The 20,124-nt window shown below is 47.8% G+C and overlaps 1 protein-coding gene across 6 annotated transcripts in view; it reads left to right on the top strand.

Annotated features, from left to right (window-relative positions):
* The window catches only part of VIT (vitrin), a 125,835-nt gene that overhangs the window by 75,806 nt on the left and 29,905 nt on the right, over positions 1-20,124 (top strand). For 2 of the 6 annotated variants that reach the window (XM_019942995.3, XM_019942996.3), the window contains 3 exons: positions 3,577-3,768; positions 14,744-14,788; positions 16,293-16,355. In XM_019942995.3, coding sequence (XP_019798554.1) covers positions 3,577-3,768; positions 14,744-14,788; positions 16,293-16,355 — 300 coding nt within the window. Of the gene's footprint in view, positions 1-3,576; positions 3,769-14,740; positions 14,789-16,292; positions 16,356-20,124 lie in introns of all 6 variants that reach the window. The other 4 variants (XM_019942994.3, XM_073791671.1, XM_073791670.1 and 1 more) reach the window with 4 other exon arrangements.

Genomic DNA, 20,124 nt, shown 5'->3' with positions numbered 1-20,124 from the left:
CCGCTACCTGCTGTCCATGTGGCCTGAGACTCGTTTCTTGACCTCTGGGAGAATCTGTCCCTTGTCTTAAAAATGGGAATAGTTGGCTGACTTTCAGGATTGTGATTAATATCATATGTGAATGCTTCTGTAAACGAGGTGCACAGTAGATGCTCCGTGAACATTAAGCTTCCTGCCCTCACGTAGAACCCTGAGGCATGTTCTAAGTTCTCACGGGAAGAGCCAAATCCTTCCCTGTCACTCTGACCCCAAGGTGTTGCTGCTAAACTGGTTTCAATTTCCTTCAGTCACCTCACATTTGACACCTACTGAAAGCCCTGTTTTCCACTGGGGGAGAGGGAGGCATATCACGATGATGTCAGCAGCTGTCATTTATCGAAGGCCAAGCACTGTGTGGCCCCCTTACAGACATGATCTCTACCTGTGACAACAGTCCCCCAAGTAGGTCTGACCATCCCCATTTTCCAGCAAAGGGAGCCAGGCTCAGGAAGCTGAAGAAAGCCTAGTGGCCAGCCTGGCGCTGGCTGTGGTTCTCAAATCAGATTTCCAAGGCCCAGCCCAGATCAGTGAATCAGAATCTCTGTGGATAGGGCCCTGGATCACCTCCACTGTGATGCTAATGACGACCGGGTGTAGGAAGCTGGGAGGCCCTCTCGGTGCCGTTGAGAAGGTGGTTGTCTGGAGCTGTTCTTGACCTTGTCCAAAGAGTAATACGTTAAGAGTCTAAGGGAAGTTTTGAAATGTTTTCCCATGAAAATCGTTGAAAAGAGACCAAACCCCCATGTATCTGAGGCTGTACGAAGAAACTATTCTGGTGGTTTTATTTCAAATTGCTCCAAAAGAACCTGGTCCCGTGAAGAATTCACTTTGGGTCACATCAGGCATTATGCTCAGCAAGGAACTGGAAGCATCGGGGCAGAGTAGCTTCTCTGTCTCCCTCTTAAAGACAGTTATATCCTGTGAAGGAGAGCAGGCAAAAACGTCTAGGTCTTGTGTGGAAGACAGTGGAAGACCAGGGACTTGGCTCTGCTGGCTGAATGTACGATGTGCTTGAAGACATCTGTGTTCTATGCAAGTAACATAAATGGCTGCCCTCAGGATATTTAATCTGCTCTCTAGCAAAGCAATACCAGCAAAGGCAAACTTGGGGGGTTCAGAAACCTCAGAATTAGCCATGGTGTGAGAAAAAGATAATCCAGATCCCCCACAACCAATGAGTTTAAAGTGGCAAAAATATTGACTATTTCCAAGTAGAAGTTTTATTTTTAATTTAATTACTTGTGGTTTAATTAATACTTTGCAAGTAAAATGTACTGTCAGTTTATTTATATATTTCTCTCCAAGTTAGTAATTATAGCCTATTTCATAAAATATACAAGTGATTCTATTAAATGGCTTTTCCCTGTATGAACCTGGGCCTGCATCTCCCTAAAGAGGCATTACTGCCTGGTAGCGTTTACCAGAGGGTATAACAGAAGAGTACTTTAGAGAAATTAGAAACTTCCCTAGGACTTGTTATGAAAGCTCAATTCCTTTAGAGTAATGGAAATGTCATAAATCACACTAGTTTTGCCCAAGGATGGCGTGAAGACTGGCTGAACCCCCGAGGCCGCTGCCAGCTCTTTAGCAATCTGTCTGGCACAGTCTCCAGGTGGCTTTAAAGGCAACCAACTGTTAGCAAACATCAGGGTAAATGAGGGATCCACTTCCTGCCTTGCCGGGTTAATGCCTGCAAGAGCAGACAGGACGGCCGAACTCCAACCCAATCCCAGGGCGGTGAGTGCTGACCTGCCCTCCCAACAGGAGGTAATAGCGTCAGGGTGGGGAAATGCGCAGGTGCCAGTGCTGAGCAGTGGGTCCAGACACCCGACGCCACCTCACATTTGTCTACGTGGCTGGACAGGGCTGTGGTCTGACACTGCCCAGCGTGCTGTACAATGTCAAAGAGGAGGTTTGGTGGTTCCCATGAAGAGTACAGCTCCTTCTCTCTCAGATGCTACCCCCCCACCCCGGCCTGCTGTTCTGTGACCAAAGATGCTTCATCCCTAAGCAGAGTTAAGGCTAGAGCTGGGATGCTGTCATACGCTGAAAAACGACCCCCGAAAACATATCCATGTCCTAATCCCTGGAACCTGTGGATGTTTTCTTATATGGCAAAAAATGGGAGTGGGGAGGAAGGCAAGGGGGCTTTGCTGGTGTGATTAAGTTAAGAATCTTTAGATGGGGAAGTTATCCAGGATTGTCTGGGGGCAGGGTTGTGGAGGAGACTAAATGCAATCACACGTATCCTTAAAAGAGGGAGGTAGGGCTTCCCTGGTGGCGCAGTGGTTGAGAGTCCGCCTGCCAATGCAGGGGACACGGGTTCATGCCCCGGTCCGGGAAGATCCCACATGCCGCCGAGCGGCTGGGCCCGTGAGCCATGGCCGCTGAGCCTGTGGGTCCGGAGCCTGTGCTCCGCAACGGGAGAGGCCACAACAGTGAGAGGCCCGCATACCACAAAAAAAAAAAAAAAAAAAAAAAAAAAAGGGAGGCAGAGGGAGATTTGACACACACAGAGGAGAAGGCCACATGGAGATGGAGCAGAGGGAGAATTGAAGATGCTCGCCTTGAAGACTGCAGGGGTGGGGCCACAAGCCAAGGAATGCCAGCAGCCACCAGGAAATGGAAGAGACAGGGAGCAGATTCTACCTTAGAGCCTCTGGAGGGAGCTCAGTCCAGTGACACTGATTTCCAACTTTCAGCCTCCAGAACTGTGAGAGAATATATTTCTGTTGTTTTAAGCCACTGAGCACATGGTAATTTGTTAGCATCCCCAGGAAACTAATAGAGATGCACAGGTGTAGAAGTTGGCATACCTGCCATGGGTCCAGCAGACACAAGTGACTGGTGGCTGTTGTTCCCTCCCAGGGCTGCGGTGCCGTTCACTTTGGGGACGATGTTTTGTCTCCTTCTGGTGCAAACCCACAGTTCTCAATACAACGACAAGGCCCAGTGGGCCCCTTGTCCCCATGCCCTCAACCTAACAAATTCAGACTCGTTTAAAATTATGGAAACAATCTAAATCATCACACGGGGATGAAGAGCACAATTCAGAAGAATCATCTAGATGGTCCTTACCATCTAATTAGTTCCGATACCCCATTTTATAGCTGAGGAAACTGGGGTCCAGAGGAGTTAGTCGGCTAGTCATGAACCAAATGTGAACTAGAACATCTAAGACACGTTGTCTAAAATGGTGAAAGACCTGAAAGTACGCCCTATCCCCAGGCCAACACTAACTGAAACAGCAAAAAAATACGTTCATGAACCATTGCTTCTGGTGTATGGAAAATTAATCTGACAGTTAATCATGTTTGGCCTTGCCTATGTTAATGTTGTTTTGAGCTGTCTCTTAAGTATTTTGTTATTTCATCTTTGGTTTGTTTATTGGCTTATTCCTCCATCCAGATTGTACATTGCTCCACAGCAGCTAGCACAGGACTTTGCTCATAGCTAGTGTTCAAGAAATATTTATTTCTGTCCTGAAGAGCCTACCGTCTGTTTTGTAAGACCCAGTGTAATTCCACTTTCTTACAGGTGAGACCACAAAAGCCTATCAGAGCCCGTCAGCTCCAGGGACAACCGCACAGCCAGTCCCCCTGATGCAAGCACTGGGGACCACCGCAGTTGAAGGCACCCATACCACCTTGCCAAAGCCGCCCCCATCTGCAGGCTCTACCACCAGCAGCCTCAGACCACAGCCCGCGGGCCAGAGAAGCCAGGAGCTGGGTCAGTAGGTAGTCACTGTGTGTTGCCATGTGCTAGAAGACTGGGTTTTCAGAGTTAGTAGCTCTGTCGGAATGCCTGTGTATGAGCCCATCTCCCACCTTTTAAGCTGGGCGAGGGGAGAGCGCCGGAGGCCTGGGCCAGGGGTGTGTGTCATGCCCTCCCGGATTCAAGGGGTAAACCTGAGGCCAGTAATAATTCAGGACCAAGCTAAAAGCTACGCAAACTATGTAGCAGGGACTTAATATAGATTTGAAAATAGGACTGCTGTTAATCGTACTTGGGAAGGTAGGATATGATGTGAAACTTTCCCATTGCAAAATCCCCATTTCTCCAAAAGTTCAGTTGAAGGGATAATAGATTTCTATGTAAATGCTGTTGGGTTTTGTTTTGTTTTAAGGGACAAACTGAATACTCCTGGAAGTCTTCAAATATTAGAAGCAAACAAAACAAAAAGAATCCCTTTAGGAAAAGCCAGATAGCTCACGTTTTTATTCCTTTTCTGATTGCTTTTTGTCTGCCCACTTGTATCCATTTCTTAAACCATGTTTTAGGTTTTACCAAAGTCCAGTTTATGGAATTAATCTCAGTATTACTTCAGATATGACCTTAGGAGCCCATCTGATAATCCAAACACCCGTTTTACACAGGCTTCTACACCAGGCTTCCTGGGCAATGAGCGCACCTATCTCAGCTCTAAAGGTCTTCTGGCAAGAGGGCGGGAAATTCTACAGCGGGAGCGTCCCTGTTGTCTCAGCTACTTTTTCCAAATATTTCCCACCTGGTGCCACTTTTTCCTCCTAGGAGGAAGCGCCCAGGACTCGTTCTTTCAGCCTCACCTCCAGCTTCCTAACATCAGTGTCTTGTAACACGACCCCTTCCCCGCCTTCCATGTCAGAGCCCAGCTCTCTAGTCATCTTTCTATTCAACAAATCCAAACACTTTCAATGTGCTAGACATTCTTCTAAGCACCTGACAAATACTAACCTATTAAATCCTCAGAACAGCCCTAGAAAGTAGATAACATTACTTCTAATTTGACTAATTCATCGTACTGAGGAGGAAACCAAGGAGTAGGTCAGTGAGGCAATTGGTCCCCAGCCACACAGCTGGGAAGCAGCAGAGCCGAGATTCACCCCCAGCAGCCAGCTCTCCGTGAATCCCCTTGCAGGAGACATCCCTTCCATAAACGAACACCCGAGGCACTAACGATACAGCACAGAATCAGGGGCCTGACCTGCCTTGACATCAGTGGGGTGACAAGATTCGAGGGTCTTAGACACAGCCAATTCCCGCTGTGATCGCTAAGCAACAGTAACAGAACACAGTCCGTTCTCTCCCTGTGCCAGGCACCCTGTATGCATTATTTTATTTACTCTTCCCCAAAACTCTATGAAATAGGGAGTATTATTACTACACTGGATGAATGACTCATGGAAGAAGCTATAATATAAAGTCCCCAAATAAAAATACCATACAAATCATTTCTGAAATATATCAGACACTCCCCCACCATCTTGGTTCTTTCAAAGACTTTTGAGTAGCTGAGTGAGTGGGTGTCTCCTTAGAGGATGTCAGTTTTTACATAACACATATAATTAAGCCCGGGGCATATTTATTTGGCTACACCAGGAGCTTGGAAATCCTGTTACAAGTTGGGCCTGTGCTTATGGAAAACCTCAAGCAACTCGAAGCAGTGGCCCCCAGCCTGGCAAAGCTTCCTTATTCCTGGCCTGGGGACAGGAGCTTTGGGCAGCAGCCTCGCAGCCCATCAGTGTTCACTCTTCATCCTGGTCCAGCACCCACGTCCATGCTGCCCCACAGACTGCTAGACAAATATGCAGGGCAAGCGCTCCGTGCAGCCTGTGCCCTAATTGCTAAGAAAGGAGCCAAACGGGGGAGGGAGGAAGGAAGAGAAGACTTTTTAAAATGCGTATGGCCTACTCAAAGGATTTTCTGTAGGAATGAAGAAGAGTGAAGACTAGTGTTTGAATGCCTATGTTTCTTTGAAAATAACAGCCTTATTGAGATACTTTTCCCCTACCATACAATTCACCCCTTTAAAGTGCACAGTTCAATGGTTTTCAGTATACTCACAGGGTTGTGCGACTGTCACCAGTCAGTTCTAGAACATTTTCATCACCCCAAAAAGAATCCCCACCCCCACTGATGGTCACTCACCGTGTCCCCCTAAGCCTTCCCTCCCCCAGCCCTGGACAACCACCAGTCTACTTTCATGAATGCCTGTCCTAGTGCTTGCCTACAGATATTCGCTGTGACATTTCAGCCCAACCATATTAAATAATGTTTAATATATAGATAATTTCTTCAAATAGCTGAAAATATTCTGTTAATTATGAGAGCAACTCTTCTGCTGATGGACAAGCAAGTTGCTGTTGATGCATTTATGAATTGGTTTTTTCCTTTCATATACGTGACTATAGTCAAAAGATTCTAGGGCTTCCCTGGTGGCGCAGCGGTTGGGAGTCCGCCTGCCGATGCAAGGGACGCGGGTTCGTGCCCCGGTCCGGGAGGATCCCACATGCCGCGGAGCGGCTGGGCCCGTGAGCCGTGGCCGCTGAGCCTGCGCGTCCGGAGCCTGTGCTCCGCAACGGGAGAGGCCACAACAGTGAGAGGCCCGTGTACCGCAAAACAAAACAAAAAAAGATTCTAGAAGTGATTGTAGATAGGGCGTGCAAGCAAAACCTGATCCATCTGTTCATTCAAAACCAGCCTTTGCACTTACAGGAATATGTCCTAAGGTAATTATCAGCCAAAGTCAAAAGAAGCCTGGACACAGATGTTGTTCACGATAGAAAAACAGATGGAGACGGTTTAATCGTCCATTGTCAGAACAGTTAAAGAAATTACTATACAGCTATTAAAATATGTGCACTTACTGACAGAAGATTGGTCTGTGACAGGTTGTTAAGTCAAAGAAGCAGGCTACGAAACAGGATGGGTACCACTCTCACGTTTTATAATTATGTTTTTGCACATGAGAACATGTGCATGGAAAGAGGGATAGAACACTGTATACCAAAACTGTAAACCAGCCACTGCTGTATAGAGGGATTGCAGATGATTCCTTACTACCCACAGTGTATATTTTGACAGTCAGCCCGTGTTCGCTTTAGAATTAGAAAACAGAGCTATTTTGAGTTTGTGTCCAAATAACTGGAATGAAGACACAGGGAATGAAAGTTATGGCAGATAGATTTGATTCTAAGAGAAACTGATATTTTCCCATGACCTCTTATCTCTTCCCTTCCATGAAACTTGGTTCTTTCCCTCAGCTGCTTTTTATGTGGTCCCCTTTCCCCGAAAATGGACTTTGCATCTCTCTTTACAGAATCTCCCATCTCCCTTCTCCCTTTTAAAGCCTTGCTGCAGAAAAATTGCCCAGTGAATAATGAATGCTGAAGTGTATTTGATTCTCCCACAGAGTAATTAAGGATAACCCATTGTGTACCCTTAAAAATGACTGAAAGCTAATGCTATTTGCATCAATACCATGTTAATGCAGTTTAAGCAAATTGCTAAATGTTAAGTGACATTTCTATTGAAGGATTACTTTAACCCCCTCAGGAGTGGCACAGCTGAATTATTGTAAGAATAATGAAGTATAAAGAAATATAGCACTTTAGTAAAAGATGCTTACTTGGACAGTTGTGAAGTACAAGGGTTACTGTTACCTGGAATTTTCAGTTAGTGTTTTGAGTTAAATCCTTTTTTTTTTTCATTTCAATGCCTCCTCCAGGGCAGGTTCAGACCACCCAAGGACAAACTTTACCTTGGTTCTGACCTTGGTAATGTCTTGCTAGGACGGAACAAGGAAAGAATGAGAACAGTTAGATTAAAATTCATGCTCTGACCAGTCCAATGTTATTACAGATTTCTGGTCCACCACCACCTACACTAACAGCCAAAATAGCCCCTGAACTAATCCAGGTAAGAACCTGAACTCACCTTTCTAGCTACTGACGAAAGTTAAGCTTGTTTACATGGGGTTTGTCTTTCCAAATCCTTGTCATTTGACTCAGATTTGGACAGAAAGCATTAAACCAGATATGCCAACAAAAGATACTGCTCAAGGGCCCAACTTGTAAGGAAAGTAAGGAAGCCGTTAAATAAGCAAAGCTTTCACAATCGCCATTCCCCAAAGGCAATTTTGTGGAGGTTGTGATAGAAATTCCTAAGGATTCAGTAACTAGGCTCTTACAAACCTGAAAAGGGATACTCTCTCGGGTTTATACTTGAGGAACAAGGGTCAAAGAAAGAGAGAAATTTTTATCATTTCCCAGGAAAGGGCAGAGCCAATTTTGCCTGAGTAGTTCTGTGATATGGGGAACAGAAATACGTTCTCTCTCCAGGAATTCTCCTATGAATTACGACACTCCCTGGCTCCCCTTTCTGCACTTCGGTGTGCGTCTCTTCAAGGTTTGGCCCAAGAACTGGGAATGCAGAGAGAAGAAACAAGTTCTCTTCTCTGAGATGCTGTTGAGGCCTGCAGAGATGAGAAAGAAAAATCTCACCCGGTTAGAGGCTTTCCACAAACTCTGCTTGGGGCCTGGGCCATGAGTTGACAGACTTGAGAGACAATTTCCTTTGTAGCCTTGGGGCACTAGGTACAAGAAGAGTCCAGGCCTTTCTCTTGCTGGGGGATACCTGTCTGTCCTCCAGGAGTTCGAAGAGTCCTAGAGACTGTGGGTTCTGTTTTGTTTTGATTCCAGATGGGAGGAGCGGCTCCACCGGGTCCCCTGGACAGAGCTAAGAGCTTCAATGGCTTCACAGTTGCACCGCTGGCAACGTACATGCCGCTGTTCAGGACAAAGGGCTTAAGGATCAGATCGCTGGGCAGGCCAAGGACTCCAAGGCCATTTTAGACCCTAACAGGCCCGTGGGACAGTTCAGGCAGCCAAGCCCGGGGCACTGCTTCCCCTAGTGCCCTTGGCCAGGATTTGTGCGTCCTCTGAAACCCCCAAAAGTAGAGCCAAGCACAGAAAGCTCGGCTGACTTCCAAGGCACTTTCATCAGGGGGCAAAACAAGAGAAAGCAGACTGCTGGTTCCATGTGAATCAACTGACCCTGTGTAATCCCCCCGGGGATCCGAGGGCAGTATTCTCCCGAGCTGCTTTCCAGAAACCTGGCGAGGCTGCCCACTGCTTGCCGGCCCTGCTCTGCGGCACTTAACAAACACCTTCTCCCCGCACCTGCTGGCCTCTGCCGCTCACCTCCAGGTCATGCCAAGTTGTCTTAACTCTAATATGCATCTGTTTGCTCTGTCCGTTCTCAGTGTGGCGAGAGTACGTCCCTGCCAGTCCAGACACCCAAGGGCTGTCAGGGGTTTGGGTCGGCTGGAGAGGCACCCCCCGTGCCATCCCAGAACCCACCTCTGGGACATAGAGCAAGACCCAGACACACGTCGCCAGTCAGACTCGGCTTGGGGGATGATGGCAACAAGGCGCTTCTTTGACCTCCAGCTCATGTTCTTTCCTGCCCAGCAACCCAAAGCTGTTTTGAGCATTTGATCCCACTCCCTTTTTTTTTTTTTTTTTTGCGGTACGCGGGCCTCTCACTGTTGTGGCCTCTCCCGTTGCGGAGCACAGGCTCCGGACGCGCAGGCTCAGCGGCCACGGCTCACGGGCCCAGCCGCTCCGCGGCATGTGGGATCTTCCCAGACCGGGGCACGAACCCGTGTTCCCTGCATCGGCAGGCGAACTCTCAACCACTGCGCCACCAGGGAAGCCCTGGTCCTACTCCCTTTTTATAACCCTTCATAACCTTCCCCCTGGGTCTGTAGCTCTGAGCCTCCCTTTCTCCTCCGTTCTCTTCACGCTCTATCTCATTGACCGCACAGTAATTAACGAAAATTAACGAAAGCTCTATCTCATTGACCGCACAGATGCTCCCAGCTTTTCTCACCCTCAAATCCTGCCCCTTTCTGTGGCTCCTCCCCCTCCACCGTCACCCCTGCAGCTTTGCTTTGAGTACCTCAGACCCTCCCGCGGACCCCCGCGTGCCCCTACCTTGGGGCCCCTCCTCCCCCACGCCACACAGGCCTGGACAGTGGCGAAGCCCCACACTTGCTCCCGCAGGCGGGGGAGAACTCGCAGGCGGGGTCTTAGCTACTCTTCGACGGGCTCTCACTTCCCACATAATCATGCATTTCAGACAAGTCACCCAATTCCTCAGCTAGAAGATCAGCAGATCGTAGAATTGGAAAGAATTGTATAAAGGGCCTCTGATCTAATTTCCCACCAAACAAATGCATCCCTTATGGCGTGACAGAGACCTTTGCTCTGTGTAGGATAACTTCTCAGTCCCATTGTTAGACATACTATCTAGAACTTAAGCCTGCTGCTCCTAATTTTTCTAAACTACTACTTCTCAAAGTGTGGTCTGGGGACCTGCTTTCAGGCCTTCTGTGAGGCCCTCACTTCTCTGTGTACAGAACTGTGTGAGGCCAGATTTTCTTCATACCCTTCAACAAAAACGAGATTTCACCACAGATTGACTGCAGGAACTGACATCAGATTCTAGCTGCCTTCTATTATGTCAGACACTGAAGAAATGTGCCACTCTTCTCACTGAATGCTTTTGTTTCAGAAAGCATTTTTCATAAAAAATGTTAGGATAGATAGGTCTATTGTTATTTTTAAGTGAATAAATAGTAAAATAGATGGATAGTTAATACTCTGTTTCAGATGAGAGGATGCACAGTTTTAATTTTTTTTAAGATTTAATTAATTAATTAATTAATTAGTTTAATTGGCTGCGTTGGGTCTTCCATTGCTGTGTGCGGGCTTTCTCTAGTTGCAGCGAGCGGGGGCTATTCTTTGCTGCAGTGCGAGGGCTTCTCATTGCAGTGGCTTCTATTGTTGTGGAGCACAGGCTCTAGGCATGCAGGCTTCAGTAGTTGTGGCACACGGGCTTCAGTAGTTGTGGCTTACAGGCTCAGGAGCGCAGGTTCAGTAGTTGTGGCACACGGGCTTAGTTGCTCCGCGGCATGTGGGATCTTCCCGGACCAGGGCTCGAACCCGTGTCCCCTGCATTGGCAGGCGGATTCTTAACCACTGTGCCACCAGGGAAGCCCTTTAATTTCTAATATGAGAAAAATCAGTAGATGTCGCCAACACAAACAGAGGCTCTTTGGGGGTCTTCAATATTTTTAAGGGCATAAATTTGCGAGCCTTTCAGATATATGAAAGTAGCCTTCATGTCCTCCATTATGTCTCATCTTTTCTGGGATAAATTTCTCTCATCCCTCCAACAGGTCCTTACGTGACTCAGCATCACACCCTCGAGCTAAACCACAGTCTGTCAGTGAGTGGGAACAGAGCACACAGAGCAGGACACGATGCCTCAAGGGCTGTGCCCGGGGAATTGCCTCTCGCCCTAAACACTCTGGTTCCATGAAAACATCCCAAGTTCCTTGTGGGGGGGAGGTTCTGTCTCATCAGCAGCTCATCTACTGAACTGGCAATCACTCAAGTTCCCAGGGTCTTTTCTCAGGTATTTCTACAGAAGCAGGTCACCCCAATCCTGTAGTCTTCTTGAATCTTAATTCTGTCATTGAATATACTCACAATCTTCCAACTTCTCTGTCATCCACCAAATTGATTAACATGCCACCTATCTCCCTTCCAGTCACTGATAAAATTACATCCCATGGGACAGAATTTCATGAGCCCCATTAAATATCCCATCGGTGTTTAGGGCAAACCATTAACAGACCCAGGCAGCTATGTATGGACCTAGTGATGTTGTCGTCAGCCTCAATATTTCATCCTCTCCTCCACGGGACACTGAACTTATGACCCCGAGTGATTCCTGCTTCCTCCTCCCACTATGCTTTCTGCCCACGGGTGTAACTTGACACGTCCCCGATTTAAGCCACCACTTCCACTGCAGGGGAACTGTTCTTTAATTTAAAAAAAATTTACTGAGCGTACTATATGTCAAACACTATGCTGTTAGAACTACAAAGATGACTCAGATATTTTCAGATTCTAGAATTCTGGGGCCTCCTCCGGCCCCCATAGGCAGACCCCCGCCCCTCCTGCCGGGACCCTCTGAGACGGGACTAGAGTGACTGAAGCTAAACTCGGGGACTTTTCCTTGGAACCATCCTGCTGCTGCCTGGTTTCACGGTCCCATGAGCTCTGTTTGATCAGATAAGCTTCACTGGCCTGGAAACCTAACAGCGGAGTTGATGTTGTTTCCATGAGAAGAGGCTGCCAAACAAATATTCCACACGGAGCTTTGGAAGGAACCCACCTGTAGACCCGGGACTGCTGACGCATCGCCGGCGTGACAGCCCGCGCCCAGGACCTCTGACTGTCCTCGGCCTTCTCTGACAGCCCTTGTGCATCGGGCCGCAGGCACAAGGCTCCTTTGGCACAGCTGCAGCTGCTCTCCGAGTGCCCCCATCTCACCGCAGCCAGAGAAAGTTCTCCAAGGAAAATGTGCGGCCCTCGGGGCATGAAGCCAGGCCCCGGAAGGGAGGTGTGCAGAGTCCCCCGGCTCCAGAGGCTGCTGTCTCTCAGATGACCACCTCCTCCTAAAAACTGCACTGAGAGTCACCCGGGAGAAGCCGGGGGGCTAAAGGGTCACCTGTGCTCCTGCCCCATAAAATTTGAGAGCCCTAAGGGCCTCCCTTATAGGGGGCTCCCGCTTGGGTCCCGGGCTGGTGACTTCCAGATGTGCAGGGAATAGAAGGAGCTGTAACCAGTGCAGAGGTCGTCACGGATCTTAAAACAGGAATGTTCTGGGCCCTCACGCTTCGTGGGCGTTACAGGTGTAGTTCCAGGCCTAGCTTTTCCGTGGCCTCACCCAGTACCCTGAGATGCTGAAGCGACCATGGCGCCTCCTGTGTGATAAACGTGCAGGTGGAGCCTGCCTGCCTGGGCTTCACGTTCTGCTCTGCCACTCCCTGTGTGTCGGTTTCCTCACTTGTAAAGTGGGATCACAGCTGTACCTGACCCACAGGGTTATTGTGACTTAATGCTCAGAAGGAGCTTGGTCAGTGCGTGTTCAAAATCAATACCTCTCTTAGACACTGACTGTACCTAGAAGATGACTGAGCCAGGATTATCACAGAAATAATTAGCTGTTTTTTTTACGAGCACCTTTTACACTTTTCAGAGTGATTTTATACACATTTACCTTCATGTGAGGCAGGGCAGGAGAAGTCCTTATGAGCTCGGCTTTACGCAGGAGAAAACTGGAGATCAGAGAAGGTAGGCTAGCCCCCCAGACCCCCAGCTAGTGTTTTGGTAGACTCAGGACGGGTCTTCTGACTTGCTTTCCCCACACCACGCCCTCAGACCTCAACACCAGAACACAAATGTTCTCACAAATCTACTTCTCATTACTACCAAATCCCAAAACACCAAGTCTGAGCTGTTCAAATATTTTTTCAGCCTTTGGCTTTTGGATGAAAGAGATTTGGTTCAAACTTGTCCCAAACAAATGAAAGTGTCATGGACAGAAGGACAGCCCTCCAGGATAGGAGTAAGAGCCTTGAAAATCCCTCATGTCAGAGAACTGTTTATCTCCTGCCAAAGTAATAGAGCCTCCAGCATTCTAATCTTTCCTCACGTCCAAGGGTGCTGAAAGCCTGGGGCAAAAACTGAGACGTCACCAGCACCTTTTTTTAAGGAAAAGGGCAAAGCGCATATTTTTACCAGTAGGTGGCGATAGAGTAATGAGGTTAAAGAAGCTGAATGTTTAAACATATACGTCATAAATATTTTGAGTTTGGAGATCATCCCACCCAAACTGCTAATGTTACTCAAAAAGGAACTGAGGTTCCTCGAGGGCATGTGACTTGCGCAAGGTCCTACACCTGGTGAACGGCTGAGCCAAATTAAACTCAGTTCTCACCATTAACCCAGAACCTGCAAGAACACAGACTATCTTTCAAAATAGCCTGGCATCTTTTAATCATGCAAAGGAAAATATCACTTCACTTGAGTGTGTTAATAATTGCAGTGTGCTGGAAAGCTGATGGCCTTTAAGAAATGAAACAGTTTGTTATGCTCTCAGCCTTGAGAGCTAAAGGCAAGGGGAGAGGGGAGGGAATGGGAGAGGGAGAGAAACAGCCATTAGGGTGTCCTTACGAGGCTTCCTAATATGTTTGTGCTGCCTCTGAGCCCCTCCCAGCCATAATTCTCCAAAAGAGATCAGGGGGATTGGGTAAGAATCTCCCCTTCCCGACCACCGCTGCCACTTCATCAGCACAGGTTCGTGGTGAAGGGCATTAGACAGATAGGATGCCAGGTGCCACTTTGCTCTATTCTGCTTGAGGCACACCATGAGAAGCAGAGCCTCAGGAAATGAGTGTACTGCCTGCTCCCTGAAGGGGCCAGATTTGTTCTGTGTGGTTCCAAGGAAAGAAACACAAACAGATGGGTAAGGCCAACGTACCCAGAATGATGCTGGGCATATTCTGGGTGCTTATTGAGTGTGACGGGTAGATGGGTGGATGGAAGGATGGATGGATGGATAAAGATTTCATATTGATACAATGAAAAGTCTTCTCAAAGTCTCAATAGTCCAAGAAGAAATGCACTACTTCAGTTGCGAATGTAATGAGTTCCCTGTCTCTGGAGGGATCCAAGCACCAGCCAGCCACTCGCTTAGGTAGAGATGTTATTGAAGCAGATTAGGAGGTTGGTTCAAATTGAATGAGCTTTTAGGTCCCCTTGAATTCCAGGATTCCTATTATTCCGTGATTCTTGGTGCATAGGGAAAGGAAGAAAAGAGTGAAGATGTTTTCGTCTTTGGCTTTAAGAGCTTTAAATGAGAAAATCCCACAGATTTCAGGTTGCTTCATCCCAAAGTCTGGTCTCCTGCTTCTTTACTGAACTTTCTGCCACAGTTAGAAAACATTATCATCCTGGCAGTTCCCTTGAGAGCTTCTGCCGGTTTCATCTAAGTAATGAGTTTGTTTCTTTTTAATTTTGAAAAGCAGGGGAACCTGAATTGTGGAAACCTGGATCGGTGCTTCTAGATGCAGGTAATTATGCAGCCCCTCCTCCTGGCCGTGACTAGATCAAGATTCGTACAGCAGGTGGCACAGAGACTAAGCTCAGCTAGAGAAGGCTTTCCAACAGTGTCACCTCCGACATTAGGGTCTGGTGACCATGCGAAGGGCCCACTGAAGCTCCTACAGGGAGGCCTGGGTGAGGGACAAGACTGGATCACTAAGAGGGAAGGAAATGTGAAGACAAAAAAGCAGAAGGGAGTGAGTTCCAGGCCCCCAAAATGGGTTAAACCCTCACTCCGTCTGGGAGCACACTTTGACTTCCTTCTGTTTCTTCTTCCTTCTTTGCAAGTGGGATTCGGGTTTTCCCTTCACACGAATGAATGTTGTTCCCTGTTTACTGCGTTAAGTGTTTGAAACTCCAACACCAAATGCGGCCTTCTGACTCTTGGTTCAAGGGCAGATTTTGCTGGTGGGTTGGGGTTGGGGGGAGATGGAGGAAAGGACTCCGGCCTCTGGACATGTATTTCTTCCCCTCCCAGAGCTCCTGGATGAGAAATGCCATTCGTGAATTTTTTAAATGATGTGAGGAAGTGGGATGAGCAAGCTGACCTTTAATGGGAAGATGAACTCATGTGCTTTGCAAACTGGAAAAACTAACAAGCCAGGAGAAAGCTCACCCCAGCCAGGAGCGAGCAGAGCCCTTAGCACCTTCCTCCACTGGGGGGGGACTCTCAGTGGGCGCTACCCAGCATCCCAGAAACGGGGAGACTCACTTCTGGTTGGTGCTGCAAGTTTCACTCTGCCCAAGAAACTCATTGGCCTTACCAAGCCTAAAAAGACTCGTATTTATTGTCTTTATTTCCTTATATGATATATTTGTGAACTTGGCTCCCAGGTAAACAGCTCTAAAGAAGACCCCTGAGGCTGAAATTCAACTCACATACACCCCCTCTCAAAGCCCTAAACCCTTTTGCATCTGTACTCTGGTCTCAGACTGCTGGAGGGGAAGGGAAGCATTATAGACCCTCTCATTTGAGTTGCTTGTATCTCATCTCTTCCCCTCCAGTCTACACCCAACCCCCATTAGACTGTCCTCGGTCTCACTCATCTTTGTTCATCAACTCAGTCACTGAATGTTGATTGAGGACCACAGGAAAGGTTCACGTGATGAGTGAGACACGCGCCCTGACCTCAAGATTTTCAGAATTTTACAGAGGGATAATTTACACTGGCAAAGTGCTTAATGCTTTTAGATAAGGAGACTATGGCTGTCTCCTAACGGGCAGTAGGAGACCAATCTCAAGTCTCCTGACTTCAAATGCCTGTAAGCACCCAGGGGAGTACTGTGTCTCTAGTAGGCTGTCGGTAAGCATTCATTCTTCTCTCTTAAGATGCGGGTGTTATGGAGAAGAGCACACTTAGTAAGCCAAGCCCCCTGAGCTGAGTGTGAATATCCATTCTGTCCCCATCCCTGGGGTGAGGCCAGATGCTTCCTGTTCTTGTAAGTCACCAAAAGTTTTACTGCTCTTTCCAGGATTTGTTCCAAAAAAAGAATTAAGCACACAGTCTTTGGAGCCAGTATCCCAGGGAGATCCAAGTAAGTTAATTGACAACTAGAAACCCATAGTGGCTTTGACATCTGATCTGCTCTCTCTCCCCTCTCCCCACTCACTCCCACCCTAACCCGCCTCTCTCCTACCCTGGATCTATTTATCTCCTCTCTTCTGTCACTTTGTTCTAAGGGGAAAGGGAAGCTTTTGAAGGATTTACACTATCTATGTGCAAGAGGGGGAGAGGATCAGATGTTTACAACATCGCTATGGCAACAGAGTGGGGTGGGGTGGGGCGACAAGGAGGATGAAAGGAGGAGACTCGCTTGCCAGCGAGGACGGTGGTCCAGTGGAGATGATGGTACACAGAGCTCAGAGAGGGAAGCGTAAATGGAGAGAAATGGGCAAATTCAAGAGATAGAGAAGGAAGAATCTAGAGGGTTAGAGGTAGAAGTGCAAGAGAGGGAGCCGTTAAAGATGATTTGGACAACTAGGGCCAGTGGTGCTGCCATGAGGACCACTGGGGACCGAGCACATTGGGGCAGGAGAGTGTTTACATCTATCATCTTCTGCAAGACGTTTGGTCTAGCAGAGAGTTAACTACCCAGATCTGACATTCTGAAAGGACAGCCCAGCCAGAAATTTAGAGTTGGAAAATGATGAGCCATAGTTCAAAGCCAAAGCTGTCAGAACAGAAAATGTGACCTAGGGAGACAGGATAGAGTAAGAAGAAACGGACGACTTAAACCTGAAGACCTTTAAGACTAACTCGGTGGAAGAGAAGCCACCTGAGGATACCAGAAAGAAGGGACCAGAGAAAAAGAGGAAAACCAGGAGGGAGCTGTGTGTTGCAAGCCAAGGAGAGCACCTGCAAATTCTCCCAGAAAGTTGCGGCAAGTCAGCCACCAATGGGCTGTGAGTCTCAACTCACCTCTGGGTGAGAATCACCTGAAGACATTTTTTTTTTTACTTTTTTTTTTTTTGGGCGTGGACCATTTTTAAAGTCTTTATTGAATTTGTTGCAATACTGCTACTGTTTTATGTTTTGGTTTTTTGGCCGCAAGGCATGTGGGATCTTAGCTCCCCGACCAGGGATGAAACTCACAACCCCGGCATTGGAAAGCGAAGTCTTAACCACTGGACCACCAGGGAAGTCCCACCTGAAGACATTTTTAAAAATGAAAGATACCAATTCCTGTCTCATACCTACTGAATCAGTCTCTCCCTAGATCTTGCTACTCAAAGTGAGGTCTGAGCACCGGCAGCATTGGTATCACCTGGGAGCTTGTTAGAAAGGCAAAATCTCAGACTCCCACCCCCCCCCCCACCCCAGCCGGGTCTACTGAATCAAGCAATTCCTTTGCATGCTAACCCTTGAGAAGCACCGCCTGGAGTGATTCCCAGGCATCTTTATTTATTGAAGCTGCATAAGCAACTCTGATACATATCTAGGGTTAAGAAACACTGGCCTAATATACTGGCCAACAAAAAGCATTAATCTATAAACTTGTATCACGTTGAAGAAAACCAAAGCAATTAAGAAAATTGGTAGATTGATGACTGTAGACACTCTGTCTTACCTTTTCTTCCTCCTGCTGCAACCTCAGTGACCGTAATAAATTGCTCATGCTGGACATTTCATAACCCAGTACTGTCCTTTCGTATTGCTGTTGTCATCTTCACATCAGCATGTTTTTATGTCTGTATGAGAAAGCCACTAGGGTCTCAGTGAGCACATGCCCTGAGCGGGAGCCATTGTCATTAAAACATTCTTGGGAAGGAGGAGCAAAGGTGATCCCAATAACAGCCAGCAGGCTAATGAGTGAAGAGAACAGAGGAAATAGAGAAACACCTCACCTCCTTAAAACCTCCTTAAAACACAGTTCAAGATGTAAGAAATAAGGAGAGGGACTTCCCTGGTGGCACAATGGTTAAGAATCCGCCTGCCAGTGCAGGGGACACGGGTTCGAGCCCTGCTCTGGGAAGATCCCACAGGCCGTGGAGCAACTAAGCCCGTGCACCACAACTACCAAGCCCGTGCACCACAACTACCAAGCCCGTGTGCCTAGAGCCCGTGCTGCGCAACAAGGGAAGCCACCACAATGAGAAGCCCACGCACCACAACAAAGGGTAGCCCCTGCTCGCCGCAACAAGAGAAAGCCCACGCGCAGCAAAGAAAACCCAACGCAGCCAAAAATAAATTAATATTTTAAGAATAAGGAGAAAAAATGGTCTAGGAAGAACTAGCATAGATGCTACAAAACATGTACGCTTCTTCATTTAAAAAGAAAATCCCCTGTGGCCCTTATTGTAATTGTTATTTTTTTAAAAAAAGGTTTTCATTTAAAAAGGCATATTGAACTATAATCTGCTGACATCTGAAGGATAACCTCTCTTCAGGGGTGCTTCTCAAACTTTAATGTGCATAGGAATCACCTGGGGATCTTGCTAAACTGAGATCTGATTTTATAGGTCAGGGTGGAGCCTGGGAGTCCGTCCACATTTCCAGCATCGGTGCCAGTGGGCGGAAAGCCCTAAAGAGCACCACTGCCACCTGCTGGCGGCAATTCACATCGCAAGCCCAGACATAGGAAAGAGAGGGTTGGCCCTATGTGGGGAACTTGCCAAGCCATAGAGCAGTTCTGCTTCTCTTTTGCTTTAGCCCAGGCTTTAGTGGCATCTCTAAACTCCGCTCCTTGATTTTATTTGCTTCTTCCAACCTTCATCTCGAGGAGCATGCTTGAGCATAGACAGTTTGGGGTCAGCAAAGGACAGGGGAAGCCAGCTGAACAGGAAGAGACGGCAGGCCCTGACCATCCAGGCACACAGGGTCTAAAAGCTTGCGAGGTCCCTAGCGAGCCGAGGCACTGATTCCAGACGCAGCGAGTCAGCCAGGCCCAGAGAGGCCCCTGTCATCACCTACTTCTCCTCTGGTTTTGATTGCCATGCACCACAGCAACAGAATAAAGCAAGTTCTCAGAACTTTTTCCCTTAACCTGCCCACTCTGTAGTATCACTCTTTACTAAATATTTCTCATCAATTCTGCTTAAAACTGTATCAACTCATGTTCATTTCTTGCTTTCATTAAAAATATATATCCCTCCCTGCCACGGAGCTTCTCCTTTTGGGGAATGGGAGGACCCCAGTCCCATGGAAGCAACACAATGCAGAGAACAGAAGTCGAGAGCAGCCTCATGGGCGATTGTGTGGCAGCTTAGCGATCCAGGCTGGTCTGGACAGCTGCACCCTTCCCACACAGGGCAGAGCTGGCCCCCGTGTCCTCCTGGACACTCCAGTCCAGAAACTTCTAATTTTACTGTCTCTCTTTTTCACCCACGGAACTCTGCTTTGAAATATTTTTGTCTCCCAAATTGCAGTTGTTAAAAGAACTCATTCCTCATTTTTTGTTAATCAAGGGACTATATAGCTCCCAATAAGAAACTTCTGATCAGCATTGAATAATCAGTTTTATCATCCTGAGATGATATAATTTCAGTCGGGAGCAAAGAAGACACCAACTTGGACTTCCCTGGTGGCTCAGTGGTTAAGAATCCACCTGCCAATGCAGGGGACATGGGTTCGAGCCCTGGTCTGGGAAGATCCCACATGCCGCGGAGCAACTAAGCCCTTGCGCCACAGCTACTGAGCCTGCGCTCTAGAGCCCGCGAGCCACAACTACTGAAGCCCGCGAGCCACAACTACTGAAGCCCGCGCGCCTAGAGCCCGTGCTCTGCGACAAGAGAAGCCACCACAATGAGAAGCCCGTGCACTGCAACGAAGAGCAGCCCCCGCTCGCCGCAACTAGAGAAAGCCCG

Source organism: Tursiops truncatus, chromosome 14, assembly GCF_011762595.2.
Source record: "Tursiops truncatus isolate mTurTru1 chromosome 14, mTurTru1.mat.Y, whole genome shotgun sequence".
Lineage (NCBI taxonomy): Eukaryota > Metazoa > Chordata > Mammalia > Artiodactyla > Delphinidae > Tursiops > Tursiops truncatus.
Note: the sequence above shows the minus strand (reverse complement) of the source record. Positions and strands in the feature narration are given on the sequence as shown.